This window comes from Diceros bicornis, chromosome 17, assembly GCF_020826845.1.
Source record: "Diceros bicornis minor isolate mBicDic1 chromosome 17, mDicBic1.mat.cur, whole genome shotgun sequence".
NCBI lineage: Eukaryota > Metazoa > Chordata > Mammalia > Perissodactyla > Rhinocerotidae > Diceros > Diceros bicornis.
This window is the reverse complement of record NC_080756.1, coordinates 24186482-24208657: the sequence shown is the minus strand read 5'-3', so window position 1 is coordinate 24208657 and position 22176 is coordinate 24186482. Positions and strand designations below refer to the sequence as shown.

General features: G+C 43.8%; 1 protein-coding gene across 2 annotated transcripts in view; it reads left to right on the top strand.

The window, feature by feature from the left end:
* Positions 1-14002: 14002 nt before the first annotated feature.
* The window catches only part of ANO6 (anoctamin 6), a 186124-nt gene continuing 177950 nt past the window's right edge, over positions 14003-22176 (top strand). Inside the window, exon 1 of one of the 2 annotated variants that reach the window (XM_058558450.1) lies at positions 14003-14394. In XM_058558450.1, coding sequence (XP_058414433.1) covers positions 14322-14394 — 73 coding nt within the window. In that variant the 5' untranslated portion in view covers positions 14003-14321. The remainder of the gene's footprint in view (positions 14395-22176) is intronic. The other variant, XM_058558451.1, reaches the window with a different exon arrangement.

The following is a 22176-nucleotide window of genomic DNA, read 5'->3' as shown; positions in this document are numbered from 1 at the left end:
AAAGAATAAGAAAATCAGCAAGGAGGCTTCAGCAGTAATCCAGGCGAGCAATAGCTCCAGCAGTTCCAAGAATTCCACCCACCAAAATATTCAACTTTCTGACCTTACCACTTTTGTTCAGTCGTGTCCTTACTTCTCTCTTTTGGATCCTATAATACACTGTTAAAACCATTCCCTTGCTTATACTCCCCCTCCTTCCTCTGTTGAACTTACCTGGCAAAACCCAACCCTAGTTATAGCCACGTCCACCTATTTGATATGTGGACCTGAGCAGTGGAATGTGCCTGGAAAAAAATATGACCATGATAACAGATTTCATTTTAATTCCTGACCTCATGTGGGTCTTCGGTGGATCCTATGCTATTTCCCTGGTCCATTTACTTTCCAGCTGTCTTAGATAACTATTCCAAACTTTCTGTCTGATTAAACCTCCTTCCACATTCTCACCCCCTGCTAATGACCTTTGTTTTCTATTTTACTGAGAAAATAGAATTTACCAAAAGATACTTTCCAGACCTTGAGAACATTATATTAAGTGAAATAAGTCAGTCACAAAAAGACAAAAACTGTTTGATTCCATGTATAAGAGATATTTAAAGTAGTCAAACTCAGAAAAAGAAAATAGAATGGTAGTCGCCAGGGCTGGAGAGGAGGGGAAAATGGGAGCTGTTTAATGAGTATAGAGTTTTAGTTTTGCAAGGAGAAAAAGTTCTAGACATGGGCTGCACAACTATTTGAATATATGTAACCCTATCGAACTATACACTTAGAAATGGTTAAGATGATAAATTTTATGTTGTGCGTTTTTTACCACAATTAAAAAAAAAAAATGGCTTTCAGCCTGCAGCCTGGTCCACTCTGAGCTAGGTGCACTGCACCCACCACAGGTCTCCTGTTCCTGCCGCTGCCTGCCCACCTGGCCATATGGTCTCCCACCTTTTCATATTCAAGCAGAGGTGCCAATGAAAACAAACCAGACCTGTGTGCACAGAGTTAATGCCCTAATAAAACCCCAAGGCAGAAAAGTGAGCATGTCTAATGTAAAGAGTCTCAGAGCTCTTAAAGACTGCAGCCCAGAACTGCAGCAGATGTTGCCAAGTGAGACCATCACTGAGGAGAAGCTGATGGGACTCCTGAACAAGTCTGTGGGAGATACAGAATGGAATGTACCCAAAGGGCTGGCCCAGTATGGCACATGGAGTGACGAAGATCAACATCGCTGAACAGAATCCATGCCCGGACCTGAGTGAGCAGAGGAAAGGTGGCATGCATGCTGCCCAGGGTGGGTGAGAACCGACCTGGTGAGACCCAAGGCCACCTGGGCCTGGAAGAAACAGCAGAGACCTGAGTATTTGGTCCTTTAGCCCCGAAAGATTGAGGGGCCTCAGGGACAGTTTGGGAGAAAAATTGAATGCTGAGCTGGACTCACAGCTCCATTCTTGGGCCCCATCTTGTTGCCTGTCCTGACTCAACCAGAAGGACAGTTAACACTTGTCAAAAGTATGCCTATGGAGCACTCACCTTGAGTTGCCTGCTAATTCTATGAAGTCATCTATGGTTCCTCAATGATAATCTATAGGGGGAAAATGTGTAATTGCTGAAAATAATGAATGGAAATCAACACACAAATAAGTGGTTCTTTGTAAATACCCATTTGTGCAGATTGTTTACCTGCTGAAACAGCTCCATCTCAAAAGTATAATATACCATTTAAAAGTTAGGTCTATAACTCAGGGGTTAACTAACTTTCTGTAAAGGGTCAGATAGTAAATATTTTCAGATTTGCAGGCCACACGGTCTCAGTAAATGAGGCAAAAGGTGCCAAGAAGGCTTAGATAACTCTGTGAGTTGACTGTGAGATAAAAACATGCTCTTTCTGTCAATTATAAAAATATCTATCGATGTTCTAGAAAAGGAGATTTTACTTCTCTTTCACTCACAAAATTATTTGTGAATTAAATGGTAGTGAAAATGAAGGCTATATGGCAAATCAAAGTGCCGTGGGGAATCATGCCTTCATGTGGTTTGTCCACTTCCCTCAATCACTGTTCAAGTTGTAGGAAATTATTTCTAATTTCTTTGTAAGTATGAGACCCTCGTGTCTTTTTTTTCCCTGATACCTCACCTTGCTTTATAAAATGTTATATATTTTAAAATGGAATTAAAATCAAAATAACTTTGAGATTGCATTATAGAAATCCATGCTGCCCCCCTCCCCGCCCCCAGCAATGCCTTAGATTCTATAGTATTGAACTGGGCATGTGAACATTTGGGGTTTTTTGATATTTCCCATCCCATACGGCAATTGAAGACCAGCTATTGACAAAGCTGTGGATTCCACTCAATTTCATAAACAGAAGAAAAAAAACAAGTAGGAAAGTCTCTTTTTTAAAAAAGCATTCTGCCTACCACTAACCTAGCTGTCCTCACACTGTGGTTCTAATCTAATCCAGCAGTGCAGGTGGTTCTAATCCTAATTTTTTGCCATGATTCTTCTGCCACTGCATGCAAGTAAAGCAGTCCGGCATGAGGGCTTTGGAGACCCACAGGAAGAGACACTTTGTTCCAAACTCTTCAAGTGGAGTTCATTTGCCAACCTTCTCTAGCAAAACAAAAACAAAAACATCTAACTCTGAAAATTTAGTAACCAAAAAGTTATCTGGATTGCGTAATTGCTTTGAAGGGGAGGAAGACTATCCTCTACCCACTCTGGGTCCTTTCTGGCTGGGCTACAAATTAAACTGACGTGAAACCCAATAGCAGAAGAAAATCAAACACAGCTTTATAACACGTATACTTGGGAGAGACCCACCGGGTAACTCGAGAAAATATGGTGGAGGTTCTCATCTTAAATACTATCTTCAGCTAAAGACAAAGGAGGATGTTGGGGGTGAGGGGAGTCAGTTATAGGAGATTACCATAAAAGCACAGTAAACAAAAGTAAGGTAATTATGCAGATTTAAGGCCTCAGCTTACGCACTGATAAGTTTCTAGAGATGAAGTCATCTGCCCTTCTTCATGGTACAGAGAGGAAGATAGCTTTACAAATGGAGATGACCCTTACAAATGTAAATGTTTGGTAAACAGAACTTTGATAAGAATGGGCTTAGCAAGGACCCTCCCATTCTATCCATACCCAGAGTTATCTATGGTGATGGCCTGTCCTGGGGACAGGCTTTCTATCTTAAATCCTTTTAGGCAGTTGGGGGGCAGGGGGAATCAAAGTTTCTTTCAGAGTCTTCTGAGCCTTTACTGTCTTCAGCTCAAAATAATCTGCATACTGGAGTGGCACATCTTGGGGCAGCCTGCCCTGAACCCCATCACTTTCAAGCAGGGCTACAGGTAATCTGGCCTCAATCCCCCCTAAAAAAAAATTCTAATCTCAAGTTTCTGCCTTTCCAACATTAGAACCCTACTTCCTCAGAACCTAGGTTATCATAGAATCAAAGAGATTAATACCCACATCAAAGACTACTTTCCCATTTCATTTACTCATTTTTCTGTGCGTTAGAAAAATGGATCTTGGGGAATGACAATGAATCCAAAGGGAAACTGGAAAATCAGGTATAATCTGAGTTATCTCTTTACTGGAGCAAATCAACCCAGCCCTTGGTGCCAGCTAGTAAGCTGATAAATCCATTTGTCTCTTGCTCAATAAATAGAGAGCACAAGAAGAAGGAGTTTGCTTTCACCATGAAGGTACAGCAAGTTCCAAGTGCTCTTTTTTAAGATTCTAAACTGACAAAGCATTTTCATGTAGTGGGTGGGGCAATCAGCTTTGGAATCCTAGCCTGATTGCTTATGTAGGTGCTCTTGGTTCTTGAGCCCTGTGCATTTACTCAGAGAAGCAATATTACACTGTGGTTAGAGGCCCAGACCCTGGAGTCAGACTGCCCAGGTTTGAACCCTGACCTAATAATGGAAAGATCTGGTATTCGCCATGTACCTTAGTGATCAAACTTAGCACCAGTGATGGTGGTACAGTCTGCCAGTGTACATCTCCTACTGTAATGCCAAATGACAAACACATCTGTCATCTTCTATGACAGATTCTTGCCAAAAATGTTTAACTTGAATCTAATTAAGCCTCTGACTTAACGTCCCGTTTACAGGGAATACTAAATTGAACAGTAGCATTACGGGGAAAAATCATGCACAGCTGTTCTGTTCACTTGAAAAAGTCAAAGTCATTGGGGAAAAAAGTCAGGGAATACAATCAATAGCAGTGTGTGAAATGCGATTGAGCGCTTGCATGAAAAGCCTTGGCCATTAAAGACGCTGAGACTTGAACATGGAATGGGTATTAGTTGGTATGAGGGAAATATTGTTAAATCCTTTCTACGTGACTATATTATTTATGTAGGGATGACACATCATGAGGTCTGCGACATTAATGTGGTTCAATGAAATATATACAGAGAGATAAACAGATAAATCATATATAGCAAAATATTCACAATCATTGAAGCTTGGTGGTGGATGTATAGATGTCTTTCATACTATTCTTTTTTTTTTTTTTTCGGTGAGGAAGATTGGCCCTGAGCTAACATCTGCCAATCCTCCTCTTTTTTGCTGAGGAAGACTGGCCCTGCGCTAACATCCATGCCCATCTTCCTCCACTTTATATGGGATGCCACCACAGCATGGCTTGCCAAGCAGTGCGTTGTGCAGCGAGGATCCAAATCGGCGAACCCTGGGCCACTGCATTGGAGCACGCGCACTTAACCGCTTGCGCCACCGGGCCGGCCCCTATTATACTATTCTTTCAACTTCTCTATATGTCTGAAAGCTTTCACAATAAACATTTGGGGGTAAAAAGGGTAGCTACCACAGGTCCTACGAATACATTTACCAATATACCTTCATCTGTATCCATATACTATATCTTCCCAATGGTTTTCATGATGGATGTTTTATCCTGCTTTTTCACAGCAATATCTTCATGTGTATTAGAGCTCATCACTTTCACTTACCCAAGGACATCATGACAGCAATTTTCCCTTCTCTCCCACATTATGACCTGTCCCTCTCTTGGCCCCACATACCCTTCTACTACTGCGTTCTCCATTACCTTTAACAGAAAAACGCAATTCAATTCAATAAATATTTATTGAATACCTACTATGTACTGGCCATATGGTAATAAGCAAAAGACAAAAGCACTGCTCTCATGGAGCTCATCTTCTAGTTGGTGAAGACAGATAATAGACACAGTAAGTAAACAAATGATGTAGGATGTAAGAGAGGGCTAGCTGATAGGAGAAAATAAAGCAAAGTAAGAAGGATGGAGAGTACATGTGTAGAGGTGTCCAGGGTTGCTGACGACCTATATGGAAACTTGTACAGACAAAGCCTTGCACCACAGCACACGGCAAGCAGAGCCTGAGCTAGATTTCAGGGCTCATTTTATTCCCCTTGTCCAGGCACCTGTGTAGAGTAAACATCTTGCACACCATATGAGATGACTCTGGAGATTTTGCAATTTAAATCGGGTAGCTTTGTAAATACCTTAGATTTTCCTATAGTTAGAATCGGGAGTTGTTGGCAGTTTGAGCAGAGAGTAATATTATCTGACTTATGGTTTAAAAGCATCACTTTGGCTACTGTATTGAGAATGGATTCCAGGGGGACAAAGGCGAAAGCAGGGAAACCAGACAGAAAAATAATCCAAGTAAGAGAGGATGATGTCATAGATGGGATGTTAGTGGTGAAGGTGGTGTGTAGTGGTCCAATTCTAGATATATATTTTAATAGCCTTAAAAGGATCTGCTGATTGAGTAGATATGGAATGTACAAGAAAGAGAAGAGTCAAAGATGACTGCAGGGTTTGGGGCCTGAGCAATCAGAAGGATGGACTTTTGATTATCTGAGATGGAGAAGATTATGGGTAGACCAGGGTTTGGGAGGAAGATCAGGAGTTTGATTTTGGCTGTTAAATTTTAGCTGCCTGTTAGAATCCAAGTGCAGAGGGATATAGAAGTCTAGAGTTCATGGGTCTCAAGGAGTTTCAGTCTCCTCAGAAGAGCTGTCTATAGTCATTGTTACCACTTCCTCTTCCTTTGTTCTCCGGTGAACTTGTGGTATAATAAGAAATATCTTTGGTCTTGGTCTCCAGTTCCTGGCACAAACCTCCCCAAACCCTTGGAATTTTCTGAGTGATAAGTGTCTTTTATCCTTCATAAGGGGCCCTTTTTGAGCTTATGCTAATGAGGTAACTTAGAGTGGCGCTCCTAGATAGCCTCAGGATGGGGCTGGTCACCAGAAAGACCAAGTGATTAGAGGGTTGGAACTTTTAACCCCACCCACTAACCTCTGAGAAGGGGAAGTGGGAGGGTGCTGCAGATTCAGCTCTATAAAAACTCTTTTTTGTGTGTGAGGAAGATTGGCTCTGAGCTAACATCTGTTGCCAATCCTCTTTTTGCTGAGTCAGATTGGCTCTCAGCTAACATCTATGCCCATCTTCCTCTATTTTGTATATGGGATGCTGCCACACATGGCTTGATGAGTGGTGCATGGGTCTGCACCCAGGATTTGAACCTTCGAACCCTGGGCTTGCCAAAGCAGAGCGCACAAACTTAACCGCTACACCACCGGGCCGGCCCCCTAAACTCTTGAACAAGATTTGATGAGCTTCTGGGTTGGTGAATTCATTCACATGCTGGGAGGGTGGTGCACCCCAGTTCCACGGGGACAGAAGTTCCTGTGCTCAGGACCCTTCTGGATCTTGCCCTATGTACCTCTTCATCTGGCTGTTCATTTGTATCCTTTATAAAATCCTTTTAATAAACTGGTCAACGTAAGTAAATGTTTCTCTGAGTTCTGGGAGCTGCTCTAGCAAATTAATTGAACCTGAGCTGGGAGTCGTTGGAACCTCCAGTCTTAGCCAGAAGCACAGGTGACAACCTGGACTTGTGATTTGTGTCTGAAGTGGGGGAGGGGGCACAGTTTTGTGGGACTGAGCCCTTAACCTGTGGGATCTGATGCTATCTCCAGGTAGATAGCATCAGAATTGAGGTAACTGTGGGACACCCAGTTAGTGTCCATTGAGAACTGGAGAACTTTGGGGCTGGCCCCGTGGTGTAGCGGTGTGCACACTCCGCTGCTGGCGGCCTGGGTTCGGATCCCAGGCGCACACCAACGCACCGCTTGTCAGGCCATGCTGTGGCTGCGTCCCACATAAAGTGGAGGAAGATGGGCACAGATGTTAGCCCAGGGCCAGTCTTCCTCCGCAAAAAGAGGAGGATTGGCATGGATGTTAGCTCAGGGCTGATCTTCCTCACAAAAAAAACAAAAAAAAGAATTGGAGAACTTCTTGGTGGTGTTGGAAAAAACACAGTAGAGAACCCAGTCCAGACTTTTGTCCCCTACCACTTCTCTTAACCTGAGGTCACCAATGACCTCCCATTGCTACAAAGGTCAATTCTCTTCATACTCCAAGAAAACTATTCTAGCTACAGGAAAATTTGAGTCTTATCAAAATCATCTTAGATTCATTCAACACAGGAGACACTTCCTTTTTTGAAAAAATTTTAACTTAACCTCACCCTTTTCTGTTGTTCCTCATTCCTCACTGGACACTCCTTCCTTCTTGTCTCTTTTGCTGGTTTTTCCTCATTTTCCCAATGCAAGTATTGGAGTGGAGAGTCCTACAGCTCAGTCCTTGCACTTTATCTCTTTATATAGATGAACTTTCCAAGCATTCTTATCTAGTCCTAAATCTAGTCTATCTCCAGTGTAGATCTCTCCTCCAAACTCTGAACTCATGATGTTTAATCTCAAATTCAAATTTATGGGTCCAAATCCAAACTCCCCCATCCCCTTTCTCTCCTGTAGTCTTCCGTGTCTCAAAAACAGCAATTACATTCTCCCAGTTATTCAGGGCAAAACGTTGGAGTCATCCTTTTTTTTTTTTTTTTTTTTTTTTTTGTGAGGAAGATCAGCCCTGAGCTAACATCCATGCTAATCCTCCTCTTTTTGCTGAGGAAGACCGGCTCTGAGATAACATCTATTGCCAATCCTCCTCCTTTTTTTTCCCCAAAGCCGCAGTAGATAGTTGTATGTCATAGTTGCACATCCTGCTAGTTGCTGTATGTGGGACGCGGCCTCAGCATGGCTGGAGAAGCGGTGCGTTGGTGCGCGCCCGCATCCGAACCCGGGCCGCCAATAGCGGAGCGCCCGCACTTAACCGCTAAGCCATGAGGCCTGCCCGGAGTCATCCTTGACTCTCTTTTTTTCTCTTACCTATATCCAGTACATCAGAAACTCTTATCTATTTATTATAAAAAATCGATTATTACTTATTATAGATAAGAGATTATGTCTATAATCCACATCTACCACTACCACTCTGTTTCAAGACCATCCTCCTTTGTCCGAATTAAAGAACTGATCTCTTAACTGGCCTCCCTCCTTCTACACTTGCTCTTCTGCAGTCTAGTCTATTTTCCATAAAGCAGTCAGAAAGATCCTTTTAAAACATAAGTTAAATTATGCCACCCATTTATTCAAAACTTCCCAAAGCCTTTCTGTATTATTCAGAGTATAAGCCCAAGTCCTTCTGATGGCTAAAAGTGATGTGCAGCACTCCCCCTCCCCCACCAACCCTGCCTTCCTACCACTCCCCTCCTCCATCACTATGCTACAGTCACCTTGGCCTCTCTGCTTTTCCTGAAGACGGTAAACATGCTTGTCCTCAAGGCTTTTGCCTTTGCATTTCCCTGTTCTTAAAACTCTGTTCCTTCAGGGACTTACGTGTCTTGTTCCCTCACTTCCCTCAGAATTCTGCTAAAATGTCACCTTATCAGAGAGGGTTTCCCTAACCAGCCTGTATAAAGTCCTTCCCCGCAACCATCGTTCTCCATTGCTCTTGCTCTGCTTCATTTTTCTCACTAGTACTCATCATTTCCCAACAAATACTTCTCTATCCACTGGAATGGAAGTCGTGAAGGCAGGGATGTTGTCTGTCTTTGTTTTTTTGTTTTTACTATTAAATCCCCAACACCCAGGAAAGTGGCCAGCATGTAGTTAGTTCTCAATAACGAAGAATGAAGAATGATGGTGGTATGTATCAGAACAGTAAAAGTGGAGATGTGTGGCAGCCAGCCTCCAAAATGGCTCCCAACAATCCCTGCCTCTGCTTTTCATGCTCTTGTATAAGCCCCTCCCGCAGTGATTAGAGCTGACTGACCTGTGTAACCAATGGCAGCCATGGCAATACGTGTTTTCCAAGCCTAGGTCATAAAAGATATCGTGGCTTCCACCTGGTCCACTCTCTTGGATTGCTCGTGCTGGGGGAAGTCAGCATCGTGTCATGAGGATGTTCAAGCAGCCTGTGGACAGGCCCATGTAGGAAGGAACAGTGCTCCTGCTAAGCAGCAGCAAGCTTTAGAGAGAACTATCTTGGGAGTGAACTATCTTAGGAGCAGATCTCAAACCCTAGTCAGGCTTTCAGGTGACTGCAGCCCTGTCCAATGTCTTGACTACAACTTCAAGAGAACCCCTTGACTATGCTGCTCCCCAATTCCTGACACAGAAACTGTGTGAGAGGGGCCACCCCCGTGGCGTAGCAGTTAAGTGCGTGCGCTCCGCTGCTGGTGGCCCAGGTTGGATCCCCGGCGCCCAACGGCGCATGGCTTGTCAGGCCATGCTGTGGCTGCGTCCCATATAAAGTGGAGGAAGATAGGCACGGATGTTAGCTCAGGGCCAGTCTTCCTCAACAAAAAGAGGAGGATTGGCATGGATGTTAGCTGAGGGCTAATCTTCCTCACACAAAAAAAACAACTAAAAAAAAACTGGGTGAGATAATACATGTTTATTATTGCTAAGCTGCTAAATTTTGGAATAATCTATCATGCCATAGTCGCCATGATCTCTTTGCTGGTTCTTCTCTGGACTTTTGCACCTGCTTTTCCTTCTGCCTAAAACTCCATTCCCTCAGAGAGTTGCATGTCTTAATTTCTTACTTCCTTCAGGTCTCTGCTAAAACGTCATGCTATGCAGTTATGCAGCAATGCAGCAGTAGATAACAAATACAGGATGTGTGTCAGATATTCAGGAGGTAGATGCAACAGGATTTAGCAACTGATTGGATATGAGGAATGAGAGAGAGAGGAAGGAGCCAAAATGATTCTCAAACTATTGGCTTGTGTAACTAGCTTGTGCCATTCCTGGATTTAGGGAAATAGGTTTGTGGCAGAGATTATAAACTTGGTTTTGGACCTGATGAATTTGAAATGTCTAAGAGATATCCAAGTAGAGATATCCAGTATGCAGGCAGATATACTATTTACAACACAGAAGAGAGATCTGGCTGGCAATAAAGACCCTGGAATCAGGTCAGCTATATAACTTGCAGGGCCCAGCACAAAATGAAAATGCAAGGTCCCTTGTTCAAAGAGCACATGAGGCCGACCAGCTGCTGAGTCTCCATCCCACCAACTTGTAGGACTGACAAACCACGCTGTGGCTGAGGGTGGGGAAGTTGAGTCAGGCATCACCACTTCCCATGGACTCTATGCTCCAACCCACTTTGGAGGGACAACCTACAAGAGATTGCAATTTCCTTGCCAAGGATGCACTTGAGTAGGGGATGGGCAAGAGATTCATCCCTACCAAGTGGCCCACTGGATATAACACGGCACTGCCAGTCCAGGTCAGGGACAGCTGCCACCATGCCTGGTCCTCAGCTCCAGGACCTGGTGGTCCTGGTCCTGGGTGGGGCAAGGCGGAGGAGGGCGGCAGGGCTGAGGTGCCAGGGAATCGGGGGCAGCTGGCAGCTGAGAACCTGTCCCAGGGAAGCAGAAAGGTGGTGGGAGGCAGGCCTGCTTGTGAACTGAGGCATGCTCCATTGTCTCATTGGACTTCAGTTACAAAACAAAAATTCAAAGAGAAGGTTATTAAGAATTTCAAGCCAGCAACCGCAGAGCATTAAGACCCCAAGCATTATGTCCTTCTGCACACAGGACCCTGAGTGAATGAACTGTTCGTACGCCCATGAAACCGGCCCTTCTTAGAATAGATAATAAAGTTAAGACTGAATGAGTTCAAGAAGGAAAGATGAGAAGAAAAGAGGCCCGAAGACTGAAGCCAGAGAAGCACCAACATTTAAGGGATGGGCAGAGAAAGAGCATCCTGTGGCCAAAAGTTGTAATTCATCAGAAGACCAGTTAATGAGAAAATACTTGTTTTATGATCCCCAACTTGGAAAAGCTTAGCAAATACAGTAACTTGGCCACATATTGTTAGGCACATATATATATATATATATATATATATATATATATATATATATATATATATACACATATATATTTTGTGTGTGTGAGGAAGATCAGCCCTGAGCTAACATCCACGCCAATCCTCCTCTTTTTGTGAGGAAGACTGGCCCTGAGCTAACATCTATTGCCAATCCTCCTCCTTTTTTTCCCCCCTTTTCTCCACAAAGCCCCAGTAGATAGTTGTACGTCATAGTTGCACCCCCCTCTAGTTGCTGTATGTGGGAGGCCGCCTCAGCACGGCCGGACAAGCAGTGTGTCTGAACCCCGTCTGCCAGTAGCAGAGAGCATGCACTTAGCTAAGCCACGGGGTGGCCCCTGTTAGGCATATTTCATTTCACAAACTATTCACAATATAGACAATAATTTTTCAGGGTCAGGTCAAGGGTGTGACTTACATAGGCCCATTACCTTGGTTATTTTTGAAGCATATATTACTCAAATTGAAAAAAAATAATGCATGAGAGAAGCTGCAGGAAATATACGGATTAAATGAAAGAATGAAATTTACCAATAATCGACTCATAGCTAACCTAAGTAAATAATTCATTTCCCTTCCAGCAACAGTCACCTCTACATATGAGGACGCCAATGTCTCTCTACAACATTTATCAAGTAAGAAAAATGTAAACACTAAAATCTGTGAAGAATTTCAAGTGACTCATTGAAACCCGTTGCAAAATCAACCACAAGAGTTTTCTAACTGCTAATTAACCTTGAGCAAAGGCTTAGGCCATAAAAACTAGACCATTTGGTGAGAGGACTGTGGCAGGGAGTTGATGAGACTTCGAGAGCTTAAAATTGGTGGGAATAAAAGTGATTTTTTTTTTTTTTTAATAGATTCAGAAATGTCTCTAGAGGTGGTTTATGAAGCGGCTAAGAGCACAGATTCTGGAGGGAGCTGCTCAGGTTTGAATCTCCGCTCCGCCACCCACTCCCTGTGTGATTTTGGACGTTACTCAATTGCCGCCCCGGTGCCTGTGTAAAAGAGTAGTAACAACTCCTAGGGGTGTTATGCGAGTTAAATGATGGAATGTAAAATATTTAGAACTGTGCCTAGCATGTAAAAAGCACTAAATACACATTTGTTAAATGAAAATTGTGAAAACTGATCCTGTAACCAAAATACCGCTGGAATTTCTACTTTAGTAGGTCTCATAAGCTTTGAGAAGTCATTAAAAGAAACAAATCTTTTCTCCGTCTCATTTTTTTCTTTATTCTCCCAACTTTTCTTGCCCCCTATCTTCACAGTACTGTGTTGTTTTCTCTCTATATTAAAAACAATTTTCTTTATTCAAAAAAGTTCTTTAAGGGGCCGGCCAGGTGGCGCAAGCGGTTAAGTGCGCGCGCTCCGCTGCGGCGGCCCGGGGTTCGCTGGTTCGGATCCCGGGCGCGCACCAACTCACTGCTTGGTAAGCCATGCTGTGGCGGCGTCCCATATAAAGTGGAGGAAGATGGGCACAGATGTTAGCCCAGGGCCGTCTTCCTCAGCAAAAAAAAAAAAAAAAAAGAGGAGGATTGGCGGATGTGAGCTCAGGGCTGACCTCCTCACAAAAAAAAAAAAAAAAGTTCTTTGAGAGATAAGTATAGTGTTTCTTGGATATTTTCTTAAAAGTAATCTCATGTCTTGTAACATATTCACGGCTATTTTCCCACTTATGATTGGTCTCAATGTTTTGTTTCTTTCATATGAAAATATCAAAAATAAGTATATGGGAGAATAAAATACACAGATTTAGTGTTATCGTAATAATCCTGATACTTCAGTGGAAAAAAATATAGAAAGTAACAATGAGAAGTATGAGAGAGACAATATAACAAAAATGTCAAATATATCTTCTAGCCCTTTTGAGAAGCCAAAATTGACCCATCTGAATTCACCAGCTCCTTCAAAATAAGTTCTGCAGACACACAACCCCAGGAACCTGCAGTTTAAACTAGCCCGTGTTTTAAAAGTAGAAATCTCTTTGTATTTGTCCTACTGTTCCTTTTGGTCTCCAGGAATGCATTTTTTTCCTTTCTGCTTTAATTTTGTTTCATTACTTTCTTTGTTTTCTCTGGTCATTATAGTATTTTTCACACTGCTTTAGAATAAAGCTTACATCTCACCAAAGCGGAGGTCTTGGGCTTCTTTTGCCTTTTTGACACGGAAGACTGTTTTCATCGCCCACATGAGCTGCATACCTCGGCGATCATCTTCCGACCACTCCCTGTGTGTGCTCACCCGGGCAGAGGCAGGGGGCGCTTCGCTCGCCTCGGAAACCTCACTTTATGCGAAATCCTCCTGCCTTTGTGAACATGTTTATTTAGATCTTGCTCTCTTCAGCTTTTTCTTCTATTGCTTATTATCTACGAGTTTTGCCTCTTTTCTCTGTAATCTCACTGTCCCCTTTCTCCCCCAGCATACACTTTCCCCTACTTTGGAGTCAGAGGAATTGATACTTTAAGATCCTCCATGGGTTCCACGTCGCCTTTAAGCGCCGGTTCGGACATGCTCGCCTTCAGGGTTCTTCATGTAAGCTGCAGCAGGATTTTCCCCTCTCCAGTAACAGATGTCAAAGCACGCCAGCCCCGGGATGTGTCCATATATGACCTTGGAACACAATGCTGCCTCGTTTGGGGGCAACATTTGAGGAACCCTGTCCACTCCCATCCTCGCGTGCTCCCGCCTCCCCCTTTTGAGAGGTCACCCGCGTGCAGAACGCGAACGCCAGCTGCTCCCTCTTTTCTCCCGACTTCCTTCTGAGAGCCTAATAAAACCCGGGGAACTTCAATCATTCCGCAGCGAGCCTCGGCTCTCTCACTGGGCATGCTCAGTGGCCAGGCCCCGCTCGGGTGGCGAGTGGTTGCCTTTGGGGTTGGGCTCGGGTCGGCGACCGCCTCGGCTAGGCTTCCCAGAGCGCGGGCGGGACACAGCGGCCCCTGAGCCGGAGCCGGAGGCGCCCCGCGGTCCCCTGCTGGGCGCAGGGCCCCGCGAGAGCCGCGTCGGGCCGGAACCCGGGAGCCCCCAACTTCGCGCCAAGTTCGGAGCCGCCTTCGGGGGAGGCCATGCAAATGATGACTAGGGACGTTTTGCTAGAAATGGAGCAGGAGGAGGAGGACGACGAGGATGGGGATATCGGTGAGCGAGGGGTTCCCCGGGGTGGGCCGGGGCGGGTCCCCGCGTCCGAGGCGGGAACAAGTTGGGGACTACGCGGGAGCGCTGCACCCTCCGCGGGGGAGGTTTGCGGGGACCCTCGGCGGCTGCTGGGGCGCGCGGGCGCCGGGGACAGGGAGGAGGAAGCCCGCGCCGTGCGCCGTCCGCATTGCGGCCCCTCGCGCCCCGGAGCGGGCCGCCTCCCGGCTCAGCTCCGGGCGCGCCCCGGGCCCCAGGAAGGCCGGGGAGGCGCGGGGCGCGCACGGGCCCCCAGAACAGTTTCTGGACCGGCAAGGGACGCAGCCCCTGCCAGTCACGGTAGACACGGGGACGCCTCCGCGCGCGGAAGTTTTGACTCAGAAGCAACAACTTTTGGTTCATTTCCTCCGTGTAGAAGTAGCGCTGGGGATTCCGGGGAGCCCGCGAGCCCGTAGGCGGGGATCGGGGAGCGGGCCCGGAGTTGGAGAGCAGGGGTGTGACCCAACCTGAATTTTTTTTAAGATGAAAGAGGATGCCCGGCTCTGGGCGGGAGGGTTGGGGCTGGGTGGGGCGGCCGGGGGAACGGATTTGTGGCTGCTGGACGCGGGCCAGATCCTTTTTTCAGCAGCAGAGCTCGCAGGGGAAGTGATCGGACGAGGAAGCCCTTTGACAGAGTAGTCCGAAGGGCATTTCCGACTCGTTGTGGGGCCCCTGGAGCTTGGGGGGCAAGCCTGGGGCTCCCCATTTACAGTTAAAAATTCACAGAAGCGGTAGACGGACCATTGGGAGAGATGTTTAAGCGTAAAAAACCAAACAAAAGGGGGTGGGAGGAAGTGAGGAAGAAGAATGGGGGGGGGGAGAAAATCAGGTCCCTAAAGAGAACACTGTCGGGAAATGATGACATATTGGGTCCCTCCAGAAGACTGGCAATTAAATTACCATGCTGGTTTTGTTAAGCAGACTCCGACTCGGTTTCCTGGCTGTCGAATCAGTTTAAAACAGCAGTCTCTGCTTGTGTCCTAAAGCCCTGTTCTTCTCTAATAACTTTAGATGTAACTTAATTTTAGGAGTTAGGTGTGGTTTTTCTTCCTTTCACATTATAGGCCCTGCTCATTTTTAAATCATTTGTTTTTCCAGCTTTATTGAGATATAATTGACACATAACACCGTAAGTTTAAGGTGTATAACCTGTTGATCTGGTACACTTACTCCAAAATGATTACCATCATAGCGTTTGCTAAGATCTCCATCACCTCTCATAGTTAGCATTTCTTTTTTGTGGTGAGAACATTTAAGATTTACTCGCTTAGCAACTTTCAAGTATAAAGTGTTACTAACTATAATCACCATGCTCTATGTTAGATCCCCAGAACTTATTTGTCTTATAACTGGAAGTTTGTACCCTTTGATCAACATCTCCTCCTGCCCCCAGCCCCATTCTACTGTTTCTGTGAGTTCAGCTTTTTTAGCTTTCACATATAAGTAATATCATACAGTACTTATCTTTCTCTGTCCGACTTATTTCACTTAGCATCAGGGTCCATCCATGTCGCAAATGTCAGGATTTCCTTCTTTCTCATGGCTGAATAATATTCTATTGTGTATATATACCACATTTTCTTAATCCTTTCATCTGTAGACGGACACTTAAGTTGTTTCCATATCTTGGCTATTGTAGCACTGCTCGTTTAAATCTAAAGAACTGGATAACTTCCTTGTTGACCAGGGACAAATTGAATAGAGGGGATTATACTCCATGGTTTAGCTTTACCTTTCATTCATTTGAGAAGAATTTATTAGTTTTCTTTCCTGTGGAGGGAGCAAATAGTAGTAGTCTTTTTTTATAGGAGAGAAAACTGAGGCTCACAGGTTGATCTCCCTAGCTTGTCACAGAGCTACTTAAGATTCAAACTGAGGTTTTCTGACTTGCAAGGCCTGTGCAGATTAATGCACTTACCACCTGGTTACTCCGGCTGTCAGATAATGTATTATGCTGCTATTTAGCAGGCTTTAACAGTAAATTATGACTACATAAAAATATAAATCATAGGAGCAAACTTTAAAAAGTCATAATAGGGCCGGCCCGGTGCTTAGCGGTTAAGTGTGCGTGCTCCGGGTTCGGATCCTGGGCGCGCCCCGTCACACTGCTTGTCAGGCCATGCTGAGGCGGCGTCCCACATAAAGCGGAGGAAAATGGGCATGAATGTTAGCTCAGGGCCAGTCTTCCTCAGCAAAAAGAGGATTGGCATGGATGTTAGCTCAGGGCTGATCTTCCTCACACACACAAAAAAAGTCATAAAATTAGCACCATCTGTTTCATAGGGAAATACTCTTGTCTGTTATAGTAAAGTGTCACTGTTTATTTTGAGAATTGTAAATACATAAGGGTGAAAAACCCAAATGGACTTGAGGTAAGCACGAGGCTCTGAGCTTGGTTCCACTGTGCCATCAATAGATCTCAGTTTAGAAAGAAAACTAACTTGGTCTAGTCTGTGTTTACTTGATGAGGCATCATAAAATTCATCATAAGTGTGTGGCAATAGACTCTTATTTTTAATTACAGGTGTAATTTAAGCTGGTTTGATCAAGTCAAACAGTGTTGATGTATTTAAGAAAAAGGTAAATATCTCTACCTCTCTTTCACCCTGCCCTGCATAGGTACTGATATTAATTCTTTAGTGTATACAGGGGTCAATTTAACATATTTTATGTCAGGCAGCAGATATCATTTAACAGGTCTCAGCAATTTTTGGTTGTTATACAAATTTAATGTGGGCTGCAGTGATTGTATATCAAGAGAAAATGTTTACCATGCCGATGGAAACTTTATGTCATGGTAAAATAATAAGCCTTTTAAAAGATTACTAGAAGTAGGCTGATGGTATACAGGCCTTTACAAAATAATTTCCAACTATGGGAGAGGAGACTCTGGCGAAATGACAATTATAATTTTAACCTTTGTCTCTAGTTGTGTAATGTAGAGCTATATTAAAGCTGTTGACTAACATATTTCTCCTAGTACTTGATGATCACTACTAATAGTTGTATAATAATTTAAAACCCACTCAGGTACTGAAGATTTCTATCTAATCCCTTTATGAATGTTAACTTTATAATTCAGAGCAGAGAATTATTTTGACACAAGTTCCTGGGTAAAACATCTGACATTATCATCAGCTAATTTGCAAGAGACCAAAAGAAAAGAAAAATAAACTTTTTAAACGAGGCGTGGTCCCTGGTTATGTCTAGAGATGTTTTACGTGCATATATGGAAGTGTGCCCTCTAGTCTCCTGGGATTTAGGGCCCTTTTTTACCAGTGGGTTTCTGCTGACTTTTGAAGCACTATTCAGTACTTAAGTCCCAGGGTTGCCTCCTTATTTGGGATGCACTGATTTAGAGAATCAAAGATGGTAAATCTCACCACGGGCGTCTTTTCCGTATTTGAGTAATGCATGGCCACCAGAAATTGTACTCAAAGGTTTTCTAATGAAGCAACCTATTAGCACGAGAGCATTTTTGCAGAAGGGCACTTAGTTTCTAAATCAGCTCCAACAACCACCACAGATGTTACAGCCAGGCAGTAGGGGCAGGAAATACTTGGCTTGTACCCTTTATTGCACTGGGGTGGGTGGAGATCCATGTTGTTCCAAGACCTGGGGAGGCAGGTTCTATGTACCTGGTGTGCAGAAGAGGGGCCTTGGCTGCTTTGCTTCCAGGAGCATGTCCCTGTCTCCGCCCCCCCCCCCCATGCTCCTCTCCCCCAGTTAATCAGTGAATTGAATTCCATCTCTTCCTGTTGATGTAGAAAGTGATAGAAACATTTTTTACAGCCAGAATGTAGAAATTATATTTAGTATGCTATTTTATTTTGTTTCTTACGTTTCTATGGTTCCAACTTTGCTGAGGGAGGAAAAGTATTCTCAAAAAAGAAGGAAATTGGGGCCGGCCCGGTGGCGCAAGCGGTTAGGTGCGCGCGCTCCGCTGCGGCGGCCCGGGGTTTGCTGGTTCGGATCCCGGGCGCGCACCGACGCACTGCTTGGCAGGCCATGCTTTGGCGGCGTCCCATATAAAGTGGAGGAAGATGGGCACAGATGTTAGCCCAGGGCCGTCTTCCTCAGCAAAAAAAAGAGGAGGATTGGCGGATGTTAGCACAGGGCTGATCTCCTCGCAAAAAAAAAAAAAAAAAAAAAAAGAAGGAAATTATCAGGAGCTAATCGACACTAGCCAGCCCTGGTGGTCTAGCGGTGAAGATTTGGTGTTCTCACCACTGTGGCCCAGGTTATTTCCCCAGTCAGGGAACCACACCACCCGTCTGTTGGTTGTCATACTGTGGTGGCTGCGTGTTGCTGTGATGCTGAAAGCTATGCCACTGGTATTTCAAATACCAGCAGGGTCACCCATGGTGGACAGGTTTTGGCGGAACTTCCAGACTAAGATGGACTAGGAAGAAGGACCTGGCCACCCACTTCTGGAAAAAAAAAAAATTGCCCATGGAAACCCTATGAATAGCAGCAGAGCATTGTCTGATACAACACTGGAAGGTGAGAAGATGGCACAGAAAGACCGGACAGGGTTCTGCCCTGCCCTACACAGGGTCGCAAGGAGTCGGAATCAACTCCTCAGCACTAACAACAAGTCAGATAGTTCAGGCAACAAGTTTTTTGTTTAGGTGGTTGGTTGCTATGGGTTTCCAGTCTGTCTGTGGTAGAGCTTACTCTCTCATCCCCACAGCTCAGAGTGGTTCTGAGAGCTTATGAAAGAGGCAGCATCTATAAGGTCTCAAAGACCGATTGCTTCCAGCAAACAAGAGGAGTTGGGGATGACACTTGGACCCCAGCTGAATGATTAGGTGGAAAGTGGCGGCAGGAGAGGAGAATTTCCTGTTGTTCCAACAAGTCTCACACTTTTCTCCTCTGCTTTGGCTCAGACCGTTCCCCTTCCTGGTAATAACCAGACTCACCTCCTCTTTTTCACAGTGGCTCCCCCTCCTTCTAAGCCTGTCACCAACCCAGAAAGCTATTCCTGATCCTTCTAGCTCAAGTGCCCTCCAGTGAATTCTCACACCCCTTATTTTTCTGCTCTGTATGATTCACATTCACCTTGTATTTTGTCTTTGTTCTTCATTAGTTATCCCCACAACTAGAGTGTAAATTTCTTGGGGACTAGGACTACATCATTTGGGTCTTCTAGAGAGCATGCAAAACATCCCAAATGTTATAGACATTCCATTGCTGTATTTAAAAAAAATTCTCTCTTCCTCACCCTCCTCTAAAATGTAAGCTCCGTGAAGGCAGGTGTCTTGTGTGCTTTGTGTTATAAGCTATGCCCCTAGTGCCTAGAATGGTGCTTGATATTCAGTAGAAGCCAAGCAAATCATTGTTGAAAGAATGAATAACTCTTTTGAAATAATGTGATTAACAGAACGCTTAGTGGTTTATGGCCCTAGTAGAATTCTCTTCTATTGCACTTTGAGATGCCCTCAGTTATCTGTTATAAAAATGTTGTTGTGCATACTCTGCTAGGTTCGAGGGTCCCTGATGTCCACCACCTCAGTATCTAGGAAGGAGGGAGATATGTGAATAGATAATTGCTGTAATCGGTGATTAATGCTGTAATCAAGATGTGTACCAGGGTGTGTGTTGGTACCAAGGAGAAAGCATGTAACCGTGCTTAGGGGAAGCCAGGATGGCTCTACAGAGGCAGCGCCTGAGCTGGCCCTGGAAGGGATGAAAAGATAAGGGAGGGAGTGGGGCTAGGACAATGGAGTGTCCTGAGCGTTCCTGAATGTGCGATGATTTCTCGAAAAATAAGCCTTCCTGTTGCTCTTGCCTTATTTGCTATGGCGAGGGGATCATATATATGTATATATATATATCATAGGATATGTATATATATATGATGTGTGTGTGATTATGTATATTCATTCTATACTAGGGGTATGACAGCTAAAAAAAAACAAAGCAAATTATCCTTAAAATTTTTCTCTTTGAGCATAGTCAGTCTTGCCCTTTTTCGTAAATCTTTTGTTATTTTCGGTTTCAAATTTATAATCATGATTTATCTTCCATATTCTCTCAAGTCAAATAATTGCTTTCCAAAAGCTTCCCGAGTCTCCTCCTCTTATAGTTCTCGTTGTTCTTGGGATCTGACAGACACAGCTCTAAAAGAGATCCACACACACCCTTTTCTTTTTTCTCACGTGGTTGTAGCAGTCACGTATGTTGATGGTTGTACATTTATTTATTTTTCCTTCTAGAAACCAAGAAATTTAGACCAAAATCTCCTGCAAAGATTTCTGTCAGAGATACTATTTAAATTCTGACTTTCTTGAAGGGAGATCAGATTACACTAAGAATCCTACAAGCTGGCTTTAAGTTGAAGGTTTGTCTCGAACTCTCAAAGTGGTATTTTTAGCAAGTTAGGTTTAAATGATTATATTTTAATAAAAGTTTCCACTCTAGCTAATATTTTAGATTTTCTGTTCTTTTTTTTTGTGAGGAAGATCAGCCCTGAGCTAACATCCACGCGAATCCTCCTCTTTTTGCCGAGGAAGACTGGCCCTGAGCTAACATCCATGCCCATCTTCCATCACTTTATGTGGGACGCTGCCACAGCATGGCCTGACAAGTGGTGCGTTGGGTGTGCGCCCAAGATCTGAGCCTGGGCCACTAGCAGCGGAGCACGCGCGCTTAACTGCTATGCCATGGGGCTGGCCCCTTAGATTTTCTTTTCTTATCATACTTATCAGTTTGCGTTTTGTATGCTAGCTGATTCAATACTTGTTAACAATAAGTTTGTAGTCTTGGAGGGAGAAGCACTATCTTATTCACTTTTGTACCCTCCAGCCTGTGTATCATAATGCTTTTCACATAGTAGAGACTCAACAAACATTTGTTAAAGGACTGTTTTTTAGATTGTAATGGAAGCTTTGAATGTCATAAGGTTTAAGTTGCTTGATCTGCTTTTGATATAACGCATTCAGGGCTGGGTCTGTGCAACAATCACTAGTTTTAGAACAGAAAAACATCACTTCCAATTACCTTCAACCAAAGAAATGTGCTTCTTGACTGACTGATAACTGATATGTAAAGACAGAGATTGTGAGAATTTGATACGAAAAGACAGAGATTGTGAGAATTTGATACAATCAAGTGATTATCTTAAGTCATTATCATTATTATTGCTTTTCCTTTAGTTTTGTCTTGCCTTTTAATACTGCAGCTCAATTAGCATCCATCCCGAGAAGCAGCCAGTTTCAAGAATACTGGATGAAAATGTCAACAATAGAATATTTTGGACATGTACCAAAGAGCAATTCAAATACTATTCAGCCAAAACATCAGATGGAACGTTTGCACAGAAAAGTTGAGGGTTAATAGGCAACTTTCTCTGCCGTAGTATTTATTGCTACCCTGGCTACATGTCTGAATGCTAATCGAAGGAACTTGCTGCAGTAAGTTATTCAGCAGCCAAAAATACAAATGAAAGAAAATACATTCTTTTGTGAAGTCCAGATGTTGCTTTTATATTTAATGCTTCCAATCCTGGACATTGAACTTCTATTTCCCACATTATTTTAAAATACAAATACTTGAAATTGGAAAAAAAAGGATATTGGTCTTTAAAATTCTCTTTTCTGTAATTTTTATTTTAACTTTGGCAGAACTTTAGCCGTAGGTCAAAGTCATGTAAATACATGTTCTTTCACAAATTACAATTATGCAAATTAGAGGCTTGTTTATAAAGCTTGTTTTATATAAACTAAGATTGTGTTTACATAATTGAAT